We start from the raw sequence: 23,250 nt of genomic DNA, 5'->3' as shown, positions 1-23,250 counted from the left end.
ACACGGTGCTATGACATCACAAATAATGTCACAATCAATGTTTATTTAATTATTGTTATTTTTTTGCACGATTGACGTCACAATTCTTTTTCTTCTTCGTTTGGTATGACGTCACAATCGACACTGGGGACCTGGGTATGTGCCTTTTCAAAGTTTGATATCGTTCTTCCTCATCCATTTCAGCTGTTTCCCAAGTGTCTCCCAAGGTTTGAAAGCTGTTCTTTCCCAAGGTTTGAAATAATTAATTAATCCGAAGGTTTGATTATGATTTAATTATTAATTTATTTAATTATTTACTCCCAAGGTTTGATCATTATTCAAATTATTAATTAATCCCAAGGTTTGAATTTTCCAGAGGGAAACAGCTGTTTCCCAAGGGTTTGAAAGCTGTTTTTTCCCAAGGTTGGAATTAATCGTTGTGCTTGGTAGACATTTGTGAATACATTTACAGAGAGAGGGACGAGAGAGGAGGGGGGAGAGAGGAGGGGGAGAGAGGAGGCGAGAGAGGGGGGTAATGGGGGGCAAGAGAGGGGAGGGAGAGAGGAGGGGGAAAGAGGAGGGGGTGAGAGGGGTGAGAGGGGGTGACAAGAGAGGGGAGGGAGAGAGAAGGGTGAGAGGAGGAGGGAGAGAGAAGGGAGAGAGGAGGGGGAGAGAGAAGGGCGAGAGAGGAGGTGAGAGGGGAACAAGAGAGTGCGAGAGGAGGGGAGAGAGAGGAGGTGAGAGGAGGAGCAAGAGAAGGGAGAGAGGAGAAAAGAGAGAGAGGGGGTGAGAGGGGTGCAAGCAAGGAGAGGGAGAGAGGAGGGGGTACAGAGGAGGGGAGAGAGAAGGGCAAGAGAGGGGTGAAAGAAAAGGGAGAGAGGAGGGGGAGAGAGAAGGGCGAGAGAGGGGTGAGAGGGGGCAAGAGAGGGGAGGGACAGAGGAGGGGACAGAGGAGGGGGAGAGAGGGGGGCGAGAGAGGGCGAGAGAGGGGGGATGAGAGTGGGGGGCGAGAGAGGGGGCGAGAGAGGGCTGCACATGCTGGCACTCACCAACGGGTACGCACCTACGGGCCTGTACTAGTGTCCAAAATAAAAATAAAAAGGAACAAACGGACCCAAATGCAATATCCTCTCTTTCAGCGAAGGTAATAAAGCGCACGTATAACCCGTTTGGCTCCTGTGTTCCATCTCAGCAACAAAGCCTCGGCTCTGTCAACCACGTGTTTTGTGAGCTGTCAAATCTGAATTTCGTCATCGCGTTGATGTCCCGCGTCGTATCATGACGTCATCACGCAGGGACGTGTGGCTGCGTGATGACGTCATCACGCAGCGACGTGCGGCTCTGTGATGACGTCATAACGCAGCGACGTGCGGCTCTGTGATGGCGTCATCACGCAGCAACGTGCGGATCTGATGACGTCATCACGCAGGACCGTGCGGCTCTGTGATGACGTCATCACGCAGGGACTTGCGGCTGTGTGATGACGTTATCGCGCAGGGACGTGCGACTCAGTGATGACGTCATCACGCAGGGACGTGCGGCTCAGTGATGACGTCATCACGCAGGGACGTGCGGCTCAGTGATGACGTCATCACGCAGAGACGTGCGGCTCTGTGATGACGTCATCACGCAGGTACGTGCGGCTGTGTGATGGCAGGCGAATCCAAAATGCAGGCCTGGCAACCTGAGGAGATCGAGGAGCTGTTGGCGATTTGGACGGACAAGAATATTCAAAGTGAGCTCGATTTCAGCATTCGGAATGAATGGGTGTATTCCCAAATTTCATCGCAGCTGCTCCAAAAGGGAGTGCATCGGAGTGCGAAGCAATGTCGCGAGAAAATTAAGAAAATGAAGCAAGAATATAAAAAGTTGAAGGAGCTCCATAACAAGACGGGATTAGCTCCGACAAAGAACAAGTATTACGAGAAGCTGGATTCTGTGCTGGACAATCGACCGACCATTATGGGAAGCCAAGTTATGAATTCTGCTCATTCGCATGAGGCTGAGGAGATGAATGAAGGAACGGAAGGTTCGTAAATATAATATATTATATTAAATACTCTGATTTCTTAAAACTTGTATTTGGTGATGAAATTGGGGGAAAAACATGTATGAAGTGATAATGTTTAACATTTCGATTGTTTTAACATCCTAATATTCATTAGGGTTACATTTTAAATGCCTAATATTTACACGTGACGTCATACACAAGCACATTTCACTTTGCGTCAAGTTGTGCACACTGCGCCGGGGGGGGGGGGGGGGGAGTTGAGGATTCGAGAATACAGGTGAAGAGGGCAGGGACGCCGAGAACCAGAATGGGCCCCCTTCATCCGGTTTCAGATGTAATATTGTTCCGGATCTGGAAACCATACGCATTCAAACATACAGATGTTCTAAGAGACAGTTATTCCGTGAAGTACATGTGAGACAGGTCCCTTCCTTTTGTCTAGTGGGAGAATCAAGCTGTGCGTTGTGATGTCCTTTTAGGTAGGTTATTACATCTAACGACCATCCAACAAACCCTCCAACGATCATCCAACAGACCATCCAACAACCAACCACGGTACCTTCCAGCACTTGCAACCCTCGCCTCGCTGGCCACAGCATACGGGGCAAAAAACGTCCAGTCCGCCGTTTCTTTGCACTTCTACAAACGTTCCTTTTCAACGTTGGATCTTCTGGATGAGTCCACACGCCTGAAGGGGGCGGGCCTCCCGGTTTGGCCGAGGCCCCGCCCCAGAAAGGGCGGACTCCATGAAGACCCTGTCCAATCGGGGCGGACGGTGACGTCTGTTTCACCGAGCCCCTCCCCGTTCGGGGAGGTCCATAAAAATACTACGATCCTCAGAGTGAAAGTTTTTTTTGGAGGAGTTGAGTTGGTTGGTGTGCATCGTGAGGTTTGAGCGGGAGTTTGGGGCGTTCGAGTGGAGTACTGCATTTGGCCGGCGTTCGTTGGGGTTTTCCTGGGTCCCGTCCACGACCCTGATCTCCGCCCTGGGACTCCGACTGCTCCGCTCGGGTTCCTCCACGGGCATGAGCCCCACGACCATTAGCAGGTGCCGCACCGCAGAGCACCCCTTTCCTTCAACGTGCAGGTACCCAAGCGAACTGCAACTCCCAGCTCGTCTCTCCCTCTCTGGCTGCGGGGGTCTTTTAATAAATCATATGAGTGTGCGTCTGAGTGTGTGAGCCCGTCTTGTAAGTAGAAACTGTTTTAGTGTTTATTCCATCATTGTAAATTCTTGCTTGTATATTCCGCGATAAGTCTTGCTCTGTGTCTTCTTTATTGTAAATAAATTACTGTAGAAATGTTCCCAGTTTGTTTCCGTCCTTTCTTTCATTGGTCCAGCATGGTTCGGATCTGAGTTTTAGCCAGGTTTTTATACCCGATAATCCGTTCATCCCATCCGGCACGGCTTTGGCAGTTCCGCTCGACTGCACCCGAACCGGAGTTGGTAGTCAGTAGTTGGAACTCTACCGCAGTCGGTAGAATGACCCGGTTCGAGCAAGACGTGCTGAGGGTGTGGTTCCCCGGTCGTCAAAATCGCGTAGTTAATTACGTAAATTGGTTCCAGACAAAAAATACCCTACGCTACGTGGTTGAGATATTGGCGTCCACGGTCGGTTAAGCGACCCGCCACCTCACGGAATTATCCGGTGCGACAGCCGACAATTCCGGGGAGTCTGGTGGGAGACGACGTAACCTCCCCCACATTGTGGTTGTTCTCGCCACCGGGTCCTCGGCCCGCAACAATATATATTAAGATAAAACCTGACCATGTGATATTGTTGCGAATCTGGAAGCCATAAACACACAACATTCAGGTCCTATAGCTCAGTTATTTTGATAAGTGAATGTGGATACTCCCTTTCCCTCGTCTAATGGGTGAATAAATGTAATTGCGCTGTGAGTTACAATGATAGACAGGCTTTTCTGTCATTCTTTAAACCCCTCATGACTGCGACAGCGCCAGCATCACCTTCACCTCGCTCTGACCGATACCATCGTCTACATGCGTGTCAGCACGTACGTGGGTGGAGCTCACACAGAATACAGTTCCTCTGGCTGTTTGGTGGGCGCAGTTCAAGGAGGAGCCTCGTGGTGGCCCTTGACCAATCAGCGTGCTACGGGTGGGTGACCACCGCTCAGCCAATTAGATCCCGTGACAGGAGGAAAGGGTTTCGCTTGACGTCACCACGACCCCGGGCCAATCAATGGACTTGCCACTCGTATGACGAGGCGACGAGCAGTTCTGTGCGCCAAAAGTGTCCAGTCAGGGAGAGCGGGCTGGGTGGAGGCATCCCCCCCGTGAGACAGGGTGAATAAGGGTGTGGCGTGTTCGGACCGAGATCCTCTTCCTCCTCCTCCTCATGATCAAGAACTTGAAAGCTTGAGACACCATCCCCCACGAGAGCCGCGGGAGTTGCGCGCCGCATCTGAGGTGTGCGCCGTCTCTCCGAAGATACCGAGGAGAGGTTTTGGTTGCCGGCACGAGCGCCGAACGGAGCTGAGGAGGTTGATCGCAGCTCGCCGATGTCTGGATTCGGCTCACCTCTCGCTGGTGCCCGGTCCGACTCAGTGCGAAGACCACACGAGGTGGACAGGTCCGAGGTAGAATCTGGTCTTCAGCTCGCCCTTTCCCTCTGAGCTGGAGGCCTCAATAAAGACCACTTTGGGTCCGTTTCTTGTGTGTGTGTGTGTGTGTGTGTGTGTGTGTGTGTGTGTGTGTGTGTGTGTGTGTGTGTGTGTGTGTGTGTGTGTGTGTGTGTGTGTGTGTGTGTGTGTGTGTGTGTGTGTGTGTGTGTGTGGCGCCAGTCGAGTAAGTAGGAAATTGTATAAGTGCCTTACTGTACATACGTGCTTCTTGTATTCGGATAACTCTGCTTCTTGCGTGCCCCCCCCCCTGCTCCATTATAAATAAACTAATGTGTTAAATATATCGGTTCGTTTTTGTCTTTCTTTTATTGGTTTAGCACAGTGCGTGTTGGGGAATTAGCCAGGCTGTTGCTGCTGTAAAGGGACATTTGGGACCGACGGAAGCTCAGTGACCGTCCGCTCGGGTCGCACACGGTTTGAGTACGCTAGCAGCTCATTCCGTATGAGCATCGTCGAGGATGAATTTCCCCTGTAGCTGGACGACGTGGGTATTTAGGTAAATTGAAATTGAAAATCGACCCTACCCCACGTGGTTGATCTATTGGTGAACTTCGGTCCCATAAGGGACCCATTGGCTCCGGAGTTATCCGGGGTGACTACCTAAAAATTCCGGGTGATCGGTGGAGCCGTCTCTACTGCTCCATCTCGCGGTCGTGCTCACCGCCGATATCCGGTTATGTTATGTTATCCTGCACTCCCAGGCCCCCGCAATGATGCAACCAGCAACCACAGGATGCATACCAAAGGAGAAAAGGAGGATCCTTCCAGATAGACATGTATATTGTTACGGTTCTCAGAACCGTATGCATACAACATACAGTTGTCCCGAGTCAGTTATTTCATTAATACACGTGTAGTTAGGTACCTACCTTTTGTCTAGTGGGAAGACGAAGGAGTGTGTTGTGATGGGCTATAGTTAGGATTAATAAATCATTTTTTCTCTTTTATTTTATTAAATCATTTTCCCCTCCATTCCACTTCCCACTCTTCCTCATTTATTTTCTGAGGTGAATTGCGTCGCACCCTCGTCTCGCTAACCACAGCGTACCACTGTCTATCCAGCGACTCATTTTCTGAGGCAGAATCCCGGTTCGCTATGAAAGATGCATTGGCTTCCACCTTTCCAAACTCAGACATGCGCGGCGTGGGTGGGCCAGACCAGCGTCTGGCCGAAACCCCAGCCAGAAAGGCGGACCACATGAAGGACCGATCCAATCCGGATGCTCAGATCAGACGATGACGTCGGTTTCGCCATGGCTCCTCCCCGAGCTCCAGGCTGTATAAAGCACAGACCTCCTAGTTGGTCGTTGTCATTGGAATTGTGAAGAAGTTGGGAAGGTTGAAGAGAATTGCGAGTTGTTTGGTCGTTGAAGAGAATTGCAGGTTGGAGAGGTTGACGAGAATTGTTGTGAAAGTGTTCCTGCTGCCTGGCTCTGCCCACGTCTCGCCTCGACGGCCCTCCTACTGTACTGGTCCTCGCCCACACGACCTCGACCAAGCCTCTAATCTGGTCCTGCCTACTGCTCATCTCTCGCCTCTTGGACTCCGCCAGACACGATTACCACACGTGCGGCTGTGGACCGAACTGCACAGCTTTTGCTGGGTGCCGCACCACAGAGCATTCCTTCCTCCGAAACGCCCAGGTACCAAAAACTGTGACCTCAACTCCCTCCCTCCCTGGCTGCAAAAATCCCTTTTCTTTTCATTGTGTTGATTTTGTCTGAGTGTGTTGGCGCCTGTCCGTTAAATAAGCCTGTATAAGATCTTCATTGTTGCAATTGTTGCTTTTATTAATCTCGCGTCAAGTCTGCACTGTGTCCGCTTTTGTAAGTTGCTTGTAAAATTGCCGCACCACACCTCTCTCATCTTTCCCCTGCATTACATACCGAATAAACCTTTTTCTTGTGCCACATGCTTTTCCCCGCCTAATTGTAAATAAATAATTGTAGAAATGTTCCCAGCTCGTCTTTGTCTTTTCCTCCATTGGTCCAGCATGGTTCGGATCTAAGTTTAGCCGGGTCTTTATTCCCGATAATCCGTTCCTTCTAGCCGGTACGTCCTGGGCAGTGCCGCCCGACTGCATCCGATCCGGTAAAGTGATCCGGTTCGCTCAAGGCGTACCGAGGGCGTGTCCCCCGGTAATTAGATCCCGTGGTTATTTTTAGGTAACTGGATTAATTAGATGGAGGACCCTAATTCATGTGGTTGAGTTATTGGCGTTCACGTTCGGTTAGCGACCCGCCGCGTCACGGAATTATCCGTGTGCGACGGCCTGCAATTCAGAGGAGTTTGGTGGGAATCCGAGATAGCTTCCCTCCCCCCCCCGCCCCCCCAGTGGTCTTCTCACCCGAACCCCGGATCCGCCATGCCCCACATGGTCAGCACTCGCATTCGTCCGATTCTGCTATCATGTGCACGAGGCGAAACCCGATCTGTGTCAGAAATTGAGGGGAACGATCGGCTATGATAAGTAGATGGAAGTTTGGAAAGAAAAAGGGTATCGATATGTGTCAGATGGAGAAATGGAGGGAAAAGAGAATGCCGATATAATTAAACCCAGAAACGGGTCGAAAGGACGTGCCGCGTGTGTACTTAAAGTTGCCAGCATTTAGGGTGCTGTGTCTTCCATCTCCTCGGTGCGTGTTCCGTGCAGCATGGGCGTCGTGCTGGGTATGCTTTCTGCGTTGTGAAAAACAACATCCGTGCAGCCTCTTTCAGAGATATTTGTTCGTATGCCTTTTTAATGCAACCAGCAATCCCATCCCATATATATATATATATATATATATATATATATATATATATATATATATATATATATATATATATATATATATATATATATAGGGTGTCCCAAAAAAATATACAACTTTTCATCTGCAAAGAGGATGGCCATAACATGTATTTTTAAAAAAGATATATGGCTGGATAGAAAGCTGAAAGGTTGAAGTTCATTGTACCATTGTCAAAATTGCCACCAAAATTTAAATTTTGGTATAGAATCGTCGTTTTCTTTTAGACCACATGTTCGACGTAGGCTCCACGTTGTCCGATCACTGCCTGCAAACGTGTTGTCATGTTCTCCATCACTTTGGGAAACGTTTCCTGAGGAATGTTCTGGATTTCTCGGTGGATGTTTTCCTTCAGCTGATCAAGAGTCTGAGGCCTAGGGTTTCCATAGATCCTGTCCTTGAGATACCCCCACAAGAAGAAGTCTGGAGGAGTAAGGTCAGGGGAATACGGTGGCCACTCAACGTCTTCGTCGAGGGAGATAAAGCGGCCCTCAAAATGTTGGTTGAGAAAACGCCTTGTTTCCCTGGCTGTATGAGGCAGTGCCCCATCCTGCTGGAACCACTGGGTTCTCATCTGGATCAGGTTGTTTCTCCTACGGGCCAGAGTACATAGCTCAGGCAGATAGAATTCCTGAATCATTTCGCGATAGTTCCTCTGGTTTACCGTGCAAGTACGTCCCTGGTCATCTTCAAAGAAGTATGGACCAATTATCCCAAACCAACCAACCGCCACCCACATGGTGACTTTGAGAACAGATCGAGGCACCAGTTCAGTTGATGCATTACCAGGATTTTCAGTTCCCCAGTTCGCGTAAGTTTTGCATGTTTACCTCCCCGGACAAGTGAGCATGGCATTCCTCCGTCATGTGAAGTTTTTTGAGGAAGTCTGCATCTTCCTCCAACTTTCCTGAGAACCAATTTGCAAAGTCTAGTCGTTTGCGTTTCTGTTGATCAGTAAGCACCGTTTCCGTTTTAATTTTGTATGGAAAGGCATGAATGTCTTGGTGAAGGATCCTCTGAACGGTGCTCTTATGAATGTTTGTCTCGGCAGAAAGTCGTCGAATCGATTCTTTTGGACTCTGAACGACCGCCTGTCTCACCATTTCCACATTTTCTTCACTACGACCTTTCCTCTTCCGACCACGGTGACCCTTGTGAAGGTCACAGATTATGCCCACATTGGTAAACTTTGCGATGGTGCACTTTATTGTCCGAAAGTTTGGTGCATGGCGCAAGTGGATACCGAAATGTCTCGAGTAAAGACGTTGCACCTGTATGACACTTCGTCTGGTGCCAAAGTTCAACAATTTTCGTCCGTTGTTGTACGGTCAGTCTTGGCATTTTTCTGGTGCTTGCTTGGTATCAAGATAAACTTCAGGGTCTCTGCAACAAGTATTGAAGCATTAGTGACAAAATTACTGCTTTATAGGATCAAACTAAGCATTTTAAAAGTTGTATATTTTTGGGGGGGGACAAAATATATATATATATATATATATATATATATATATATATATATATATATATATATATATATATATATATATTGTTGAGGACCCGGGGTTGGGGACGAGAAGACCACGAAGGGGTGGGGGGGGGAAGCTACCTCGGGTTCCCACCACACTCCCCAGAATCGCAGGCCATCGCACACGAATGACTTTGTAACGTGGTTGGTCACTTATCGACCGTGAACGCCAATAACTTAAGGTCCTCCGTCTAATGAATACCGTTTACCTCAAGGTCATGTGATCTAATTACTGGGCGACGCACCCTTGTTCAAACCGGATCACCTCAACGGATCAGATGCAGCTGAGCGTAATTGCCAAGAACGTACCGGCTAGAAAAAGAGATCGTTGGGGAATACTGTCCCGGTTCAGCTCGAATAAGAACCATGCTGGACTAATGAAGGAAATGACAGAAATGAGCTGGGAACATTGCTATGCAAGCATTTATTTACAATCAAGCAAGGAAAGGTATGTTGCACAGTGAATGGGGTTTATTCATATGTACAGCAGAGGATAGCAGGGAATTTGTGGGGTGTGGCAAAAGGCAAGCAATTTACAAAAGCAGACACAGAGCAGACTTCTCCCGTTAGAATGTAAACAATCTTAACTGATGATACGACAGGCGCCATCCCATACACACACACACACAAACCCAAAGAAGATTAGATAGCCAGAAAGAAAGAGAGCAGATGAGGACAAACGGCCTCACAATACCTGGTGCAGTCTGCCGACCAATGTAACCCAATACACTTCGGGAGAGTTAGGAAGGACAATTGCTGTTGTCTAAGGTGTGGAAGTGGGAGGTGTGGTGCCAGAGGAAAATGGGATTACGAGTCAGTAATGATGCTCTTTTGTGTGTCCAAAGGGGATGAGATAGAGGGGTGGAAAGAGAGAAAGAGAAGAGAAGATGCGTGAGGTGAAAGATCCCTCATCTAGTTGTGTATAGGTCCGCAAGTATAGCGTGTAACTCTGTGGGATGCTCAGCTTGAGCATTCCCACCATGAGAGTTGGTACGTTATCTCTGGCATAGTCACTTTGCCGGGGCTCGTGGCAACGTGCGCTCCACACTGGTCCTCAGGAATAAGCATGTCTCAGTCGCACACCAACCGCAAGTGAAGAGCCAGAGAAGGGCAGAGAATGAGGAGCAGCCAATGCAGAGCAGAGAAGAGGGTGAAGCAGAGAGCGAGCGGCTCCTCACTCCTCCTTTTATAAGCCCCGGGCGAAGGGTGGGATGACAACCCAAAGGCGACAAGCTGTGACCCGAATCCTGGTCCTCTATTGGGCCACAGCGGCCCTAGCCATGCCCTGCCAGGCTCCTGGGGCTGGACGCGGTCTCATTCGCCCATCCGGCTCGCCATGGCCTGGAGCTCCTGACTCAACATAGGGTATGAGCCGATACCCCGGCCCTGAACGTGCTCCGAGTACAGTCTGACTGCTGAATAGCAATGCACACCCGCCACTCGTGGGCCCACTTTCATGAGCCAAAATGCACACCTGGGCCCAGTACCAAACTCCTGGATTGCCCTTCCCGCAACCCCTCCTCGCCTCCCCTGTCTTACCGTGTTCTGGCGACTGGACGAGGGTTGTATTGATCCCGCGTGCTCACCCGGTACATCCCTGCCGAGGTACAGTCGAGCTATTAACGTCCGTTGCTCAGCCCCACTTTGCACGGTCCGAGGACAGCCCAAGTTGTGCAGTACTCTTCTGTATAGTGTCGAATTGTAGTGATGTAGAGGTACGAGGGTGTGCGGGAATACTTTTCCCGTGTGCAGGAAGCATTTGTGGTCGAAGTGGTGAAGTTTGTGTCCTAAACCCATCACTATCTCTACCCACTTTACCCAGTCGCACCCAACTGTCCCTGGACTCTGTATCCTTTTCTCCTGACAAGGTGGAGAGCTTGCTTTCAAACCTCGAGTCAGATTCTGCAACCGGTCCAGACGGCATCAGCCCACGTGTCCTCAAAGCCTGCTCTTCTGCTCTTGCTCACCCTCTCTCTGTTCTATTCACCCTCTCATTTGCCCAAGGTCATCTGCCATCTGCTTGGAAATCTGCTAACATCACTGCCCTGCATAAAAAAGGTGCAAAAACAGATCCCTATAACTACAGACCAATCAGCCTTCTCCCAATCATCAGCAAGGTGATGGAATCTATCATCGCCTCAGATATGAAATCCTTCCTCTTCTCCAATGGCTTGATTTCCAATCATCAATTTGGTTTCAGACCAGGTCACTCTACCCTGGATATGCTGCTTCTGCTCTCCCATCAATGGATGGAGGTCCTCAATGCCAGACAGGAAATCCGAGCCGTATCCCTGGACATATCACGTGCTTTTGACACAGTCTGGCACCCTGCCCTACTCACCAAACTCTCTTCCCATGGTATTCAAGGCCATCTCCACTCATGGCTCGCAGACTTCCTCTCCTGTCGCAGTCAACGTGTGGCCCTAAATGGAGTTCTTTCATCCCCTCTTCCTGTGCAGGCTGAAGTTCCTCAAGGTAGCGTTCTGGGCCCTGTTATTTTTCTGGTTTTCATCAATGATCTCTCGGACTCTCTGGAAAATCCTCTATTTCTCTTTGCCGATGACTCCACCCTCTGCCGTACCATCTGTCATCCCTCAGACCGGCAAGCAGCAGCTTCTTCACTCACTGCAGATCTGGATAAAATCACAAACTGGTCCAACACGTGGAACATGTCTTTCAATCCAGACAAATCTCACACTCTCACTATGTCTCTTCGAAAGGACCGTTTACAAAACCCCCCCATCCACTTTCTCAACAATCCTCTGGAAGAAGTCTTTTCTTTCAAGCTTCTAGGTCTCACTATCTGCCATGACCTTTCCTGGGAAAGTCACATTTCCAACCTCGCCTCAAAAGCCAGTCGCCGACTGGGAATCCTCCGTCGTGCTAAGTCCTTCCTCGGCCCTCTTGAGCTCCTGACCACTTACAAAGCTTTTATCCATAGCCTGATGGAGTACTGCTCTCCCCTCTGGGCTGGTGCTCCTGCCTCCCACCTTTCTCGGCTTCACGCTGTCGAAACCAGGGCATTTAAGATCATCGGCATCTCCCGCAATGAAGCTGAGTCTTTGGGCCTCTCACTCAATCACCGCAGGTTGGTCGGTGGTCTTTCTGTCTTCTACCGACTCCTCTCCAGCCTTGCCCCCCTGCTCTCTCTGCGATTTGTCCCCACCACATTTCCACAGGGCGCTCAAGGTCCGCCAACAACCCCCTTCTGGTAAAACTACCAAAATCACGAATCACTGCTCATCTTCACTCTTTCATTCCTCTTTTTTCCCGCCTTTGGAATAAACTTCCTCACTCTATTCTTTCCCATTCTTCCCTCCAGGCTTTCAAAACAGCTGTTCACCACCACCTCTTATCTTCCCCCATCCAAATCCTCGATCTTTTCTACCCCCGATAATCCACCCAAGCCCACTTCCTTCATTTCTCCTACTTTCCTTCCTGAAAGTCCCTGAAATGTCCATCTTCTCTTCGCCATGTTCCCCGTCCCATCCCCATCCCTCTCCCTTCCACAGTTCACCTAATGTGTCTGTTCCCCACTGTTTTGTCCCTTCCACTCCCGCCCCTCTTGTCTCATGCCTCCTTGCTGTGAGTTGTGTGTTAGCTCTCATACGAGCCTCGACCAAGGTATACAAAAAAAAAAAAAAAAGTTTTGTGAGTGAGTGGTGAAGCAAGGTGAGATGCCGTTGGAAATTGGCACGTAGATTTGAATGAAATAATGGTACGCCATGCACGTGCTGTATAGTGTGTAGTGTGCTTGTTGGAGGGAGTTTGGTGGTGGTGGTTCTAAGCCATGGGAGGCATCTTGGTGTGTTTGCTATTTAATTGCACATTGCATGGCATATGTACTTGCTTGCTTGACTTGTACCATGGCTAAAAGGAAAGGGGTGGATTAGAAATCAGAATAGGAGACAGAGATTTCGTTAATCGACCTAGCTATAAGACTCACCCAACGCACTTTGTCCCATTAACCCACTAGACGTGAGAGGAAGGTCTAACTGCACGAAGCCGAACAAAATACCTGCCTGTGGATCACTATACGCTGGGGGCCATTGCCTTGGAGGCATGCGGTTTTGTAGAACTGCAACAATATATTTCTATACTTTTCATACTTATGCTACTTAGCCAATCTTCTTGCTGTGTATATGTAATAAATAGATGGCACCTCAGTTATTTAAGTGATAACTGACAAGGATTCAAGTAATAACATTGCATGATGAATAACATACCAATCATTTGATTTGTACATGTGTGCCTGTATGTAGATTTGAAATCGCCCATTGATGATAAAACTATGGTCTTGGATTCGGGTGATTCTCAGGATGCTGGCTCTGGCGATGGCAGAGTACGTGGAGAATCGTCTTCTATGCCATTGTGGAACGGGCTAAAGTGCAGAGGTATTTGTAATTTCTTTACTGCAATATTCCTACTTCAAGGACCTGCATTGGTTATATTATATCCTTCTTCTTCTTTCGGCTGCTCCCGATAGGGGTCGCCACAGCGGATCATCCGTATGATCCGCATTGTGATTTGGCACATGTTTTACGCCGGATGCCCTTCCTGACGCAACCCTGGTCGCCTCTTACGACACAGGGATATGGTACACCTATTTTAACTGGGGTATACACCAGCCCAGTATACTGGTACTCACTTCGCCGACCTCGGAAGGATGACAGGCTGAGTCAACCCCCTGGTGTATTAATTCAGTGGCTCAATGGGGCTTGAACTCGGGACCTTTTGGATCCCAAGCCGCTGCCCTAACCACTGCGCCAACACCAGGCTCGCATTGGTTATAATATATATATATATATATATATATATATATATATATATATATATATATATATATATATATATATATATATATATATATATATATATATATATTTCCTATAATTTGTAAGTCTCGTGGAATAGCTGTCACACACAAATCACGCACCCACATGTTGACAGAGAGACTTAAGTGTTGTTGCGTACTGTGGGAAATAACTCAAGGTTGAAACGTGTTCCTAAATCTGCTCTTTCATTGTCTGGGTAATCTTTCTCATTTTTGTAAAATCACAAAACAAAAAACATTTTGAGAACTGACTAAAACGCTATTTATTAGATACAAATATGGTGGATTTTTTTTTAACCCCGCCTCCACCTCTTTTTGCTCCTCTTACTCCTACCATACCTCTATCCAAACCTCTTTACTTTCTCTCTCCATTCCTCCCACACCCCTACCCTTATTTCTGTCTCATCATCTGTCTTTCTTTCCTAGTCTTCTATTTTGTTCTTATCAATTTACCCTCCCCCTCCTCCCCCCCCCCAACCTGCCCATGTGTATGCACTAAATTGAGGCTCCTTATGGTGGAAGAATAGAAAACTAACAAAACATTTATTGTGACAAGTCTGGTGTCTTGACTCCAAAGTGGCATCTCATCTCGCCTCCACATTTCAAGTTGGCCTCCGGAACCAGACGACAACTGGGCATCCTCCGTCGTGCAAAGTCTTCCTTGGCACACCTGAGCTCTGATCCATCTACAAGGTTTTCATATGCAGCTTGATGGAATACTGCTCTTTTCTCAGGGCTGGTGCTTCCGCCTCTCACCTTTCTCAGCTTCATGCTGTGGAAGCCAAGGCATTTAGGATCATTGGTATCTCCTGCGATGAGGTTGAATCTTTGGGTCTCTCAATCTCTCACCACAAGCAGGTCGATGGTCTTTCTGTCTTCTACCGTCTCCTCTCCAGTCTCGTCCCCCCCCCCCGCTCTGTCTGTTTCTGTCCCCCCCCCGCTCTGTCTGTTTCTGTCCCCCCCCCATATTTCCTCAGGGCACTCAATGTCCGCCAGCAACCCCGTTTTGGTAAAACTACCAAAATCAAGAATCACTGCTCACCTTTACACTTTCATTCCTCTTTTTTCCTGTCTTTGGAACAAACTCCAACACTCTCGTCAATCCCACTCTTCCCTCTAGGTCTTCAGAACAGCGGTTCACCACCACCTCTTATCTTCCCCCATCGAAAACCACGATCTTTTCTTTCCCCGCTAATCCACCCAAAGTCACCTCCTTCAAATTGCCTGCTTTCCTTCCTGAAAATCCCTGTCGTGTGAGGACCTAAAAGTCCTTATCATGTCCAACTTGTTCACCCTGTATATCCAACCCCATCCCTCTCTCTTCCACAGACCTCCTCATGTCTCTGTTCCCCACTGTTTTTTTCCTTCCCTCTCCCACACCCCCCCCCCCCCGTCTCCTGCTCCCCTTGTACGTTCTGTGTGTTAGCTCTCGTACGAACCTCGACAGTGTATACAGAAAAAAAATGACTAACAAACAATCACTATGCCAAAGCACTCACCCTGCTTGCTAACAATAACTCTTTTCATGATGTATGTTAATTGGAAGCAATGAGCACACACTGATCACAAAGCAATTTCTTGCTGGGAGTTTTGAAACAGACAGGCGAACAAAATGTGCCAAATGCCATTATATGTTCGATAATATACGTGCTCAATGGTCCTGTGTCTTTCAATGAGTATTGATTGACTTCAATGGCCTATTCAGTCCACGGCATGACAAAGGCCTCAATGTATCTGTTCTATTCATTTAAATGCAATTTGAGGCCACTTGACTCCTGCAAATGTTTCAATTCCATTTCTTCATTTGATCTTTGCTCTACCTCTATCAATCCTAGGGTCTTAATTATTGAGGTTGCCATTTTGTAATTCTTGTCCATCAGTTGTGCCTTCTTTTATGCATATTTTTTGTACTGTTTTTTTTTTACTAAAGAGCCTTTTTGCAGGTAATTCTGCAGTATATAAGGGTTAGACATTTATGAGCCAATGAAAATATATTTTTCTGCGTTAATTATTTGCCACTAAATCACAAAGTGAATTTAAACGTATTATTCAAGTATCCTATAATGCATGATGGAATGCAAACTTGGCTCATTGTTGTTTGTAAGAAAGGAAAAGTACAGGATGTCCCAGATAAGACTGGGATGTCCCAGGTACGTATTTCTGAAAGTTTTCAAAAAAACATTTCATTTTCATTGGAGCAAAAATATTGCACTCAACAACCATTACTGAGTGGGTCTCTTCAAACCACACTACAATTTTAAAGTGTTCATGATTTCATCTGCCTGTGGAAAAAGAAAACAAGAAAAGAATGCAAAACAAACACAGTATCAAATGCAAGGGTCTACATCGTTTAAATATACAAAGTTTTAATCAAAAAGCAAGCTTTGTCAAAGTTAATGAATGTATAAATTGTTCATTCTTATCTGGAACACCCTGTATATATCGTCATCTGCAAACTTTCTTGGTTCTAATCATGTTATTGCACAATTCTTTTGATTAATTTTTTTTGTTTTTTAATTTACCATTTTGCATTTTTGGATAAAGACTGTTATTACCTACAAACACATGTCATGGAGGAGTTTTATTCATTGATGGGAGTAAGTTTTCTTCAAAATCTTCAGTCCTATTTACTTAATGTATAAAAGATTGATGTAATTCCCAAAACGAGGTCACAATGCCATTTAAAAAAAAAAATCTCATTTTTGTGTGCTTATGCAATTCATCTGCATTGTCTATTGCAGCAAATCAAAAAAGAAAAAGATCTTGTGCCTTGATGGAGTTTACAAAGGCACTTTGGCAAATGCAGGACAGACAACTGCAATGGGATGCAAAGGAGATGGAATTGAACCGACAGGAGAGGCGGGCACGGGAGGAGGAGAGGAGAAAGTGTGAGGAGGAGAACAGACGAGAAAAAAGAAAACTTGAGGAAGAAAACCGTAAAGAGAGAAGGAGGCGTGACAGGGATGAGAGTACGTGTGACCAAGAAGAAAGAAGGCTCGACAGAGAGGAGAGAAAACTTGAACGAGAGAACTTGTATGCCATGAATGAACAATTGGTTTCTGCGATAAACAATGTTGCTGCTGCACTTATTTCGAACAATCAACAATGATTGTTTTTTGTTTTTTAAAAGACATTATAACGATTGCAATATTTGTTCAAAGTAATGTACAAATTAAAATTTAAATTTTTTTTAAAGTCTATGGTATCGACTCCATATCTGTCATCTTGTGTTCTTCCCTCCAGGCAGTCAAGATTGCTGCCTATCTCCACCTCATGGTTTCTCCTATACCCACTCCCGATCTTGCCTACCCTCACTAACACCATAACCCTTTTTCCTCCCTGGCACTGCACTTGTACTGTAATATGCTCTCTTCCTCTCTGTCTGCCTGTCAACCTGCTGCCCTCTGTCGTTTAGCTCTGAGTTGAGCTTTGACTTCTGCATAAAAATAAAAAGGCAGAACATGCTTCTTCATATACGAGCGTAGAAAAGGTAAGCTGAATGGAGGTTGTGATTTTGTGGCTGTGGAAAGTAGTGTGATGTTGGAAGTGAAATGGTAATGCAGACACCAAAAAATTCACAAAAATATTAAATTGTTTCTTGCAGTATCCCACACGTCGTTGAATTTCCCAATTGTATGCTTAATGCTCACTTCCATTCCGTCATCCTTTTATTCTCTCAGCTGTGAAAGCGTCTCCATCTGTCTGCTATCTCAAAACCCTCCTTCCAGTCCTCCAGGAGTGCTGCCCATCGTCACCTTGTGCTTTTGCCCAAACCAAATGTTGTATTGTCCTCTCACTGATCCCAGCCTCCCTTCCTCCTCTCGTCTATTTCCTTTCTACTACTCATCCACTCGTGCTATTTCTTTGTCTTACTGGTCCCTTTTCATCCCGTCAGCTGATGAACCTGTTGCCTAATATGATTTACCTCTTCCATGAACTTAGATTTCGGTTGAAAAAAAAAAAAGAGTGCAGTAAAGTTAGGAATTATTTTTGGGTACTAGTTGCTCTGGCTGAACTATACTTCAAAATATTGAAAAACACTCAACCTGAAAGCAGTTGTCCACATTGAATGTCCATAAATTTCAGCATGTGCTGAAAAAAAGTTTTGCAATTGATGGTAACAAGTTCATATGTTGTAAATGTCCCACAAACTTGTCTTTAAATCAGTCCAAAACATTGACGTGCAAACAAACAAAAACCTCAAAATCAGCATTGCTTTTTAGTACATGTTTTCCTTCTTCATACAAGATCAAGAACGACTTATTTTTCACTCTTCTTATAGTTTTCCTCAATAACTGACTATTTATACATTTTTTTTGTTCCAGATGTGAGATTTTCTTATTGTTTATAAATGCAAGTGGAATAGAATGATACTCAAATGAACTGCTGTGGCAATACCTAAAAGCAACAGCTTTGATCCTGGTTATAGCATTGTACTCTTACTTCTTTATTATAAAACCTGTTGCTTTGCTGATAGGGACAATGAAGGGGGTGGGGGAGAGAGAGAGAGAGAGAGAGAGAGAGAGATGTAGGGAGAAAGGGGGGAGGGAGACAGAGAGGACGAAGAAGGGGGAGGTGGGGAGAGCGACACCTCACGAAGCATTGCTATTCACTGCGGGAGGGAGGAGAGCGCTGCATTTTATGAGGGGACAGAGAAAGAGAAGGGTGGGGGAGAGGAGGAAAAAAAAAATACAGGTGAGGGGTGGAGGTGGAGTTAGCAAAGAGAATGATATGTGATGCTTAATAACCCAACACGAAAAAAACCCATCAGAACAGCTGTATACACAATGACATGACACAACAGAGTTTGTAAAGTTTTCTGCTGGCACATCTGCAAAAACTTTGATATTCCAGTTCCACAAAGTTTGTGGGAAAATGAACCAAAAGCAATCACTCATAACATTGAAGGACCGCTCACGTACGACATAATGATCACATCGGGTGTGAACATCGAAAACAAAGCATTGCGACCAGATATCCTACTTCGGTGCAAAAAAAGAGTAGAAGACATTGCTAATTGAGGTGTTAATACCAGTGATTTTGGACTAATGATGCAGAAATCAAGAAAATGACCAAATACCAAGACCTCAAGAATGAATTGAAAAGATCCTGGAAGCTGAAGAACACACACTGAGACCTGGTAGGTCTCTGTTTCACTTCCTGATGAACCCGACCTGCATGTGGTGATAGCAGGCAACACCAACACACACACACACACACACACACACACACACACACACACACACACACACACACACACACACACACACACACACACACACACCACACACACACTTTGAGACCTATGGTGTGAGCATTTAAAACCCAAGCTATCTTCCTGGCCAAGGAAGGGGGTTGTTGGGGGACCTTGAGCGCCCTGCAGAAATATGGTGGGGACATATCGTAGACAGAGCAGGGGGGCGAGACTGGAGAGAAAACGGAAGAAGGCAGGGGGGCGAGACTGGAGAGAAAACGGAAGAAAACAGAAAGACCACCGACCTACCTGCTGTGAGAGAGTGAGAGGCCCAAAGACTCAGCCTCATCATCGGAGATACCAATGATCCTAAATGCCTTGATTTTCACAGCGTGAAGCCGAGAAACGTGAGAGGCAGGAGCACCAGTGCAGAGGGGAGAGCGGTACTCCATCAGACTGTGGACGAAAGCTTTGTATGTGTTCAGGAGCTCAGGTGGGCCAACGAAGGAATTTGCACGATGGAGAATTCCCAGTCGGCGACTGGCTTTGGAGTCCAGGTTGGAAATGTGGCTTTCCTAGGAAAGATCATGGCAGATAGTGAGTCCCAGAAGCTTGAATGAAAAGACTTCTTCCAGAGGATTGTTGAGACAGTTGATGGGAGCCTTGAGGGGTGGGGGTTCCAAACAGTCTTTTCGGAAAGACATAGTGAGAGTGTGAGATTTGTCAGGATTGAAGGACATGTTTCACGTGTTGGACCAGTTTGTGATTTTATCCAGATCTGCAGAGAGCGAAGATGCTGCGGCTTGCCAGTCTGAGGGCTGGCAGATGGTACGACAGAGGGTGGAGTCATCATCAAAGAGATAAAGAGGATTTTCCAGAGAGTCGGAGAGATCATCCATGAAAACCAGAAAAAGAACAGGGCAGAGAATGCTGCCTTGAGGAACTTCAGCTTGGACAGGAAGAGGGGATGAGAGAACTCCATGTAGGGCCACACGTTGGCTGTGACAGGAGAGGAAGTCTGCGAGCTGTGAGTGGAGATGGCCGAAGAGAGTTTGGTGAGCAGGGCAGGGTGCCAGACCATGCCATAAACACGCGATATGTCTCGTGATATCATTATTTCATAATTTAAAACATTTGTTACTCATTGTAATCAAATCATCTATTTTGCCTTCCAACCTATGGTATGGAACCACGGTATCACCATTGAAACTCAAACGTGCGCCAACTGGCTTCATCATGCAAAGTCGTTGAAGAAACTTTTAAAAACGAAACGTTTAATTTCTATTTGTATTTATCTATGCCGAAGTGACGGGTCATATATTTGAAGATCGTACAAAAAGGGGAAATGTCGTGGAAAATATAATTTCACATTTTCAGTGAGCCAGCCACTGCCTCTTGCCCCGCAGAACAATACATGGCTCAGAACGCATGTGAGTGACCCTTGAATTTTGTTCAAGCTGATCAACATACAGTATTCAGTGACAGTGTGAATATTGTAGAGCGCTTGCCAAGAGACTTAAGCACTCCATAGAAACAGTTGATAAACGGCTCACTTGGCATGCGGTAAGCAATCACCGAACCGTCATATGAAACGTACACCTCCCAGACACACCCAAAATGTCAAATATGTCCGAATTGGACAAATGAACACTTTTCTAGGAGTCTGAACTCCTTGTAAGTTTGATTCTGGGCTTAAATTTGTTAATTCTGCTTAGTTTAAGAGATTCTCACAGTGATTGCATGTGCGGAAATGAAATAAAGCAACAAAGGCTGATCTCTCTGGGTGTTTATAAGCATTGCAATGTACCAAGCAATTAATAACTATGATGAACAGGCATTCGATAATATTAGTGAGGAAAGTGAAAAAAAAAACTTTATCGTTAAGAAATAGTTGCGGCCTGTTCCAAGTCGAGGCAAGGTTGAGCCGGCCCAAAAACATGGCGGCTTCTGACCCCAACAAAGTTACCTAGGATATGCCTTTGGACCCCAAAGGGAGCGGTGACCGACGATACGCCTGGTAAAGGATATAATTCAATAAGGCTGATAATTATCTACAAAAGGGGTGTTTTAATTAACCCAAACACACAATTTTCAGTCATGTACTTCCTTGGAGTTTTCTTAGCATGCATGCAAAGTTTCATTCTGATAGGTTTCATGGTTTTGGAGTTATAGAGGAAACTCTCTCTCTCTTTCTCTTTCTCTTTCTCTTTCTCTTTCTCTTTCTCTTTCTCTTTCTCTTTCTCTTTCTCTTTCTCTTTCTCTTTCTCTTTCTCTTTCTCTTTCTCTTTCTCTTTCTCTTTCTCTCTCTTTTTCTCTCTTTTTCTCTCTCTTTCTCTCTCAGATTATTTTGTCAACCATCCCCCCCCCAAAAAAAAATTGTACCCATAAGCCACTTAAAAATATCCCTGTGGGGGACTGATGGTAACTTCTAAAACAGGCAGGGTCACCTTCCTGTCCTGATGCAAAGTAAATAATAACAAAAAAACTAAACAACAACAAACTAGAAACGAACAAAACATGGTGGATAAGAAGGGTTCTTCTTCATTATTTGATGGAAGGATGGAAGGAAGGACATACCATATATTGAAGCAACTGCTCCGCTTAAAAATCCATATCTTCATGTACGACTCTTGCACCATTCTTTGAATCGATCATTTTCTCGATGTCGATACGAAGTCTTTATAGCTTCAGCCGAGCCACAGTGCCGATACCTGTGTGAAACTTTCCGTTTCCATGCGCGATATGCAAGCAACACTGATCTGTGTACATGTCTACGTATGTTAGTTCCATCGCAGCTGCTGCAGTAAAATTCAGTGTACGCTCCTGATTAAAATGATGCAAAATACGACTAGTTTTAAACTCGCAAATTGTGTGATGAATGGAGAATGTTGACACATTGCGTGAACGCGACCAATCATTTTCATGAGTTAAGCTTCATTTTTGAAGATGGTTTTCATCTGTTTGCAAATTCAGACGGGAACTAAAGCCTTGAAGCCGTGGTATACGAGAACAATTCTTGATGGGCGACGTTCGCTTTGTGATGTTTTCTCCGATTTCGCTAGTGGGGAGTTGGACCAGGGAAAGGCCATAAAGGAGCAATACCAAACAGTGCTGGCGAGTCCACATTACACGTGTCAATCCATCAGGACCATACTCTGTGCAGAGCGTTGGTGCTGCCTAAGCAGTCTCCTTGGCTATTGGGCACAATCCTGGACGGGTCGCCACCCCGACACAGGATACCAGCAAACTGGCACACATTTTGCCGACCTTGGAAGGATGACAGACAGAGTCAACCCCACCTGGTATTAATTCAACAGCTGAGTGGGATTTGAACTCAGGATCCTAAGATGCCCAGCAAACCACTTCAATATACGGTATGTCTTTCCTTCCATCCATCCGTCAAAATGAAGAAGAAGAAACCTTCCCCCAACGTGTTTCATTCGTTTATAGTTTGTTGTTGTTTAGTTTTTTGTGTTATTGTTTAGTTTGTGATTTATTGTTTAGCCTGTTGGGAAAATAACCGTCAGTCCCCCACGGGGCTACTTTTTAAGTGGTGCATATGTTTCACTGCACAGCTTCTTTCCGACATGGGTGCAATTATTTTTACAGCGTGTGCGCTGTATACAATTGCACCGAGTTTGAAATGTCCCCGGCGTCGTCTACCACGTCTCCGGTGGGTCCGGTGTCCCCCCCCCCACGTGCCTCAAGACAGCCAATGATGGCCGTCCGGTAGATGCAGTGCGTAACCTCGACGGAAATAGCGACAATTGACGGAAATACCCGAGTATTTCAATGGAAATTTGTGAAACTAATGTGTTATATATGTGAAAACCATTTAATTTATTGCTTGACAGAAAAAAACGAAGAAACGCTCCTCTCATGTACGAACGAATGAACGAAAGACGTCATTTCCGTCCACCATGGCATTTCGCGCCGAACACAGAAAGCTAAGTTCTTCTTATGCCATCATTCTCTTTAACATTAGCCATAAACAAGTGTTTCGTCATGCATTAGTAGTTGAAATTTACTTACAACAAGAACGAAAAAATAATCTCCTCAGATTCAACAAGAACGAAAAAAAACCCCCCGAAAAGATCACGTGCAGGACAAGACCAATCGAGCTGAAGGAAACGATACTGTAACTGCACTGCTCCTGATTTGTAAAATGACACCACGTGTGTTGTGTGGGCGGTGTAATGCACGAGGATTCCAGGCTAAGTTCTTCTTATGCCATCATTCTCTTTAATATTAGCCATAAACAAGTGT

At 46.2% G+C, this 23,250-nt stretch overlaps 1 protein-coding gene across 1 annotated transcript; it reads left to right on the top strand.

Annotated features, from left to right (window-relative positions):
* Positions 1-1,567: 1,567 nt before the first annotated feature.
* On the top strand, positions 1,568-17,625 carry LOC147016736 (uncharacterized). The gene is made up of 3 exons (XM_085845665.1): positions 1,568-2,008; positions 13,219-13,350; positions 16,532-17,625. Exons 1-3 carry the CDS (start codon positions 1,630-1,632, stop codon positions 16,897-16,899), a joined length of 879 nt encoding a protein of 292 aa, XP_085701791.1. The 5' UTR covers positions 1,568-1,629; the 3' UTR covers positions 16,900-17,625.
* The last annotated feature ends 5,625 nt before the right edge of the window (positions 17,626-23,250 follow it).

Source organism: Eptatretus burgeri, chromosome 11, assembly GCF_056783735.1.
Source record: "Eptatretus burgeri isolate ZD-2024b chromosome 11, Ebu_testis_v1, whole genome shotgun sequence".
In the NCBI taxonomy this organism is placed as follows: domain Eukaryota; kingdom Metazoa; phylum Chordata; class Myxini; order Myxiniformes; family Myxinidae; genus Eptatretus; species Eptatretus burgeri.
This window is presented reverse-complemented; position numbering and strand designations above follow the sequence as displayed.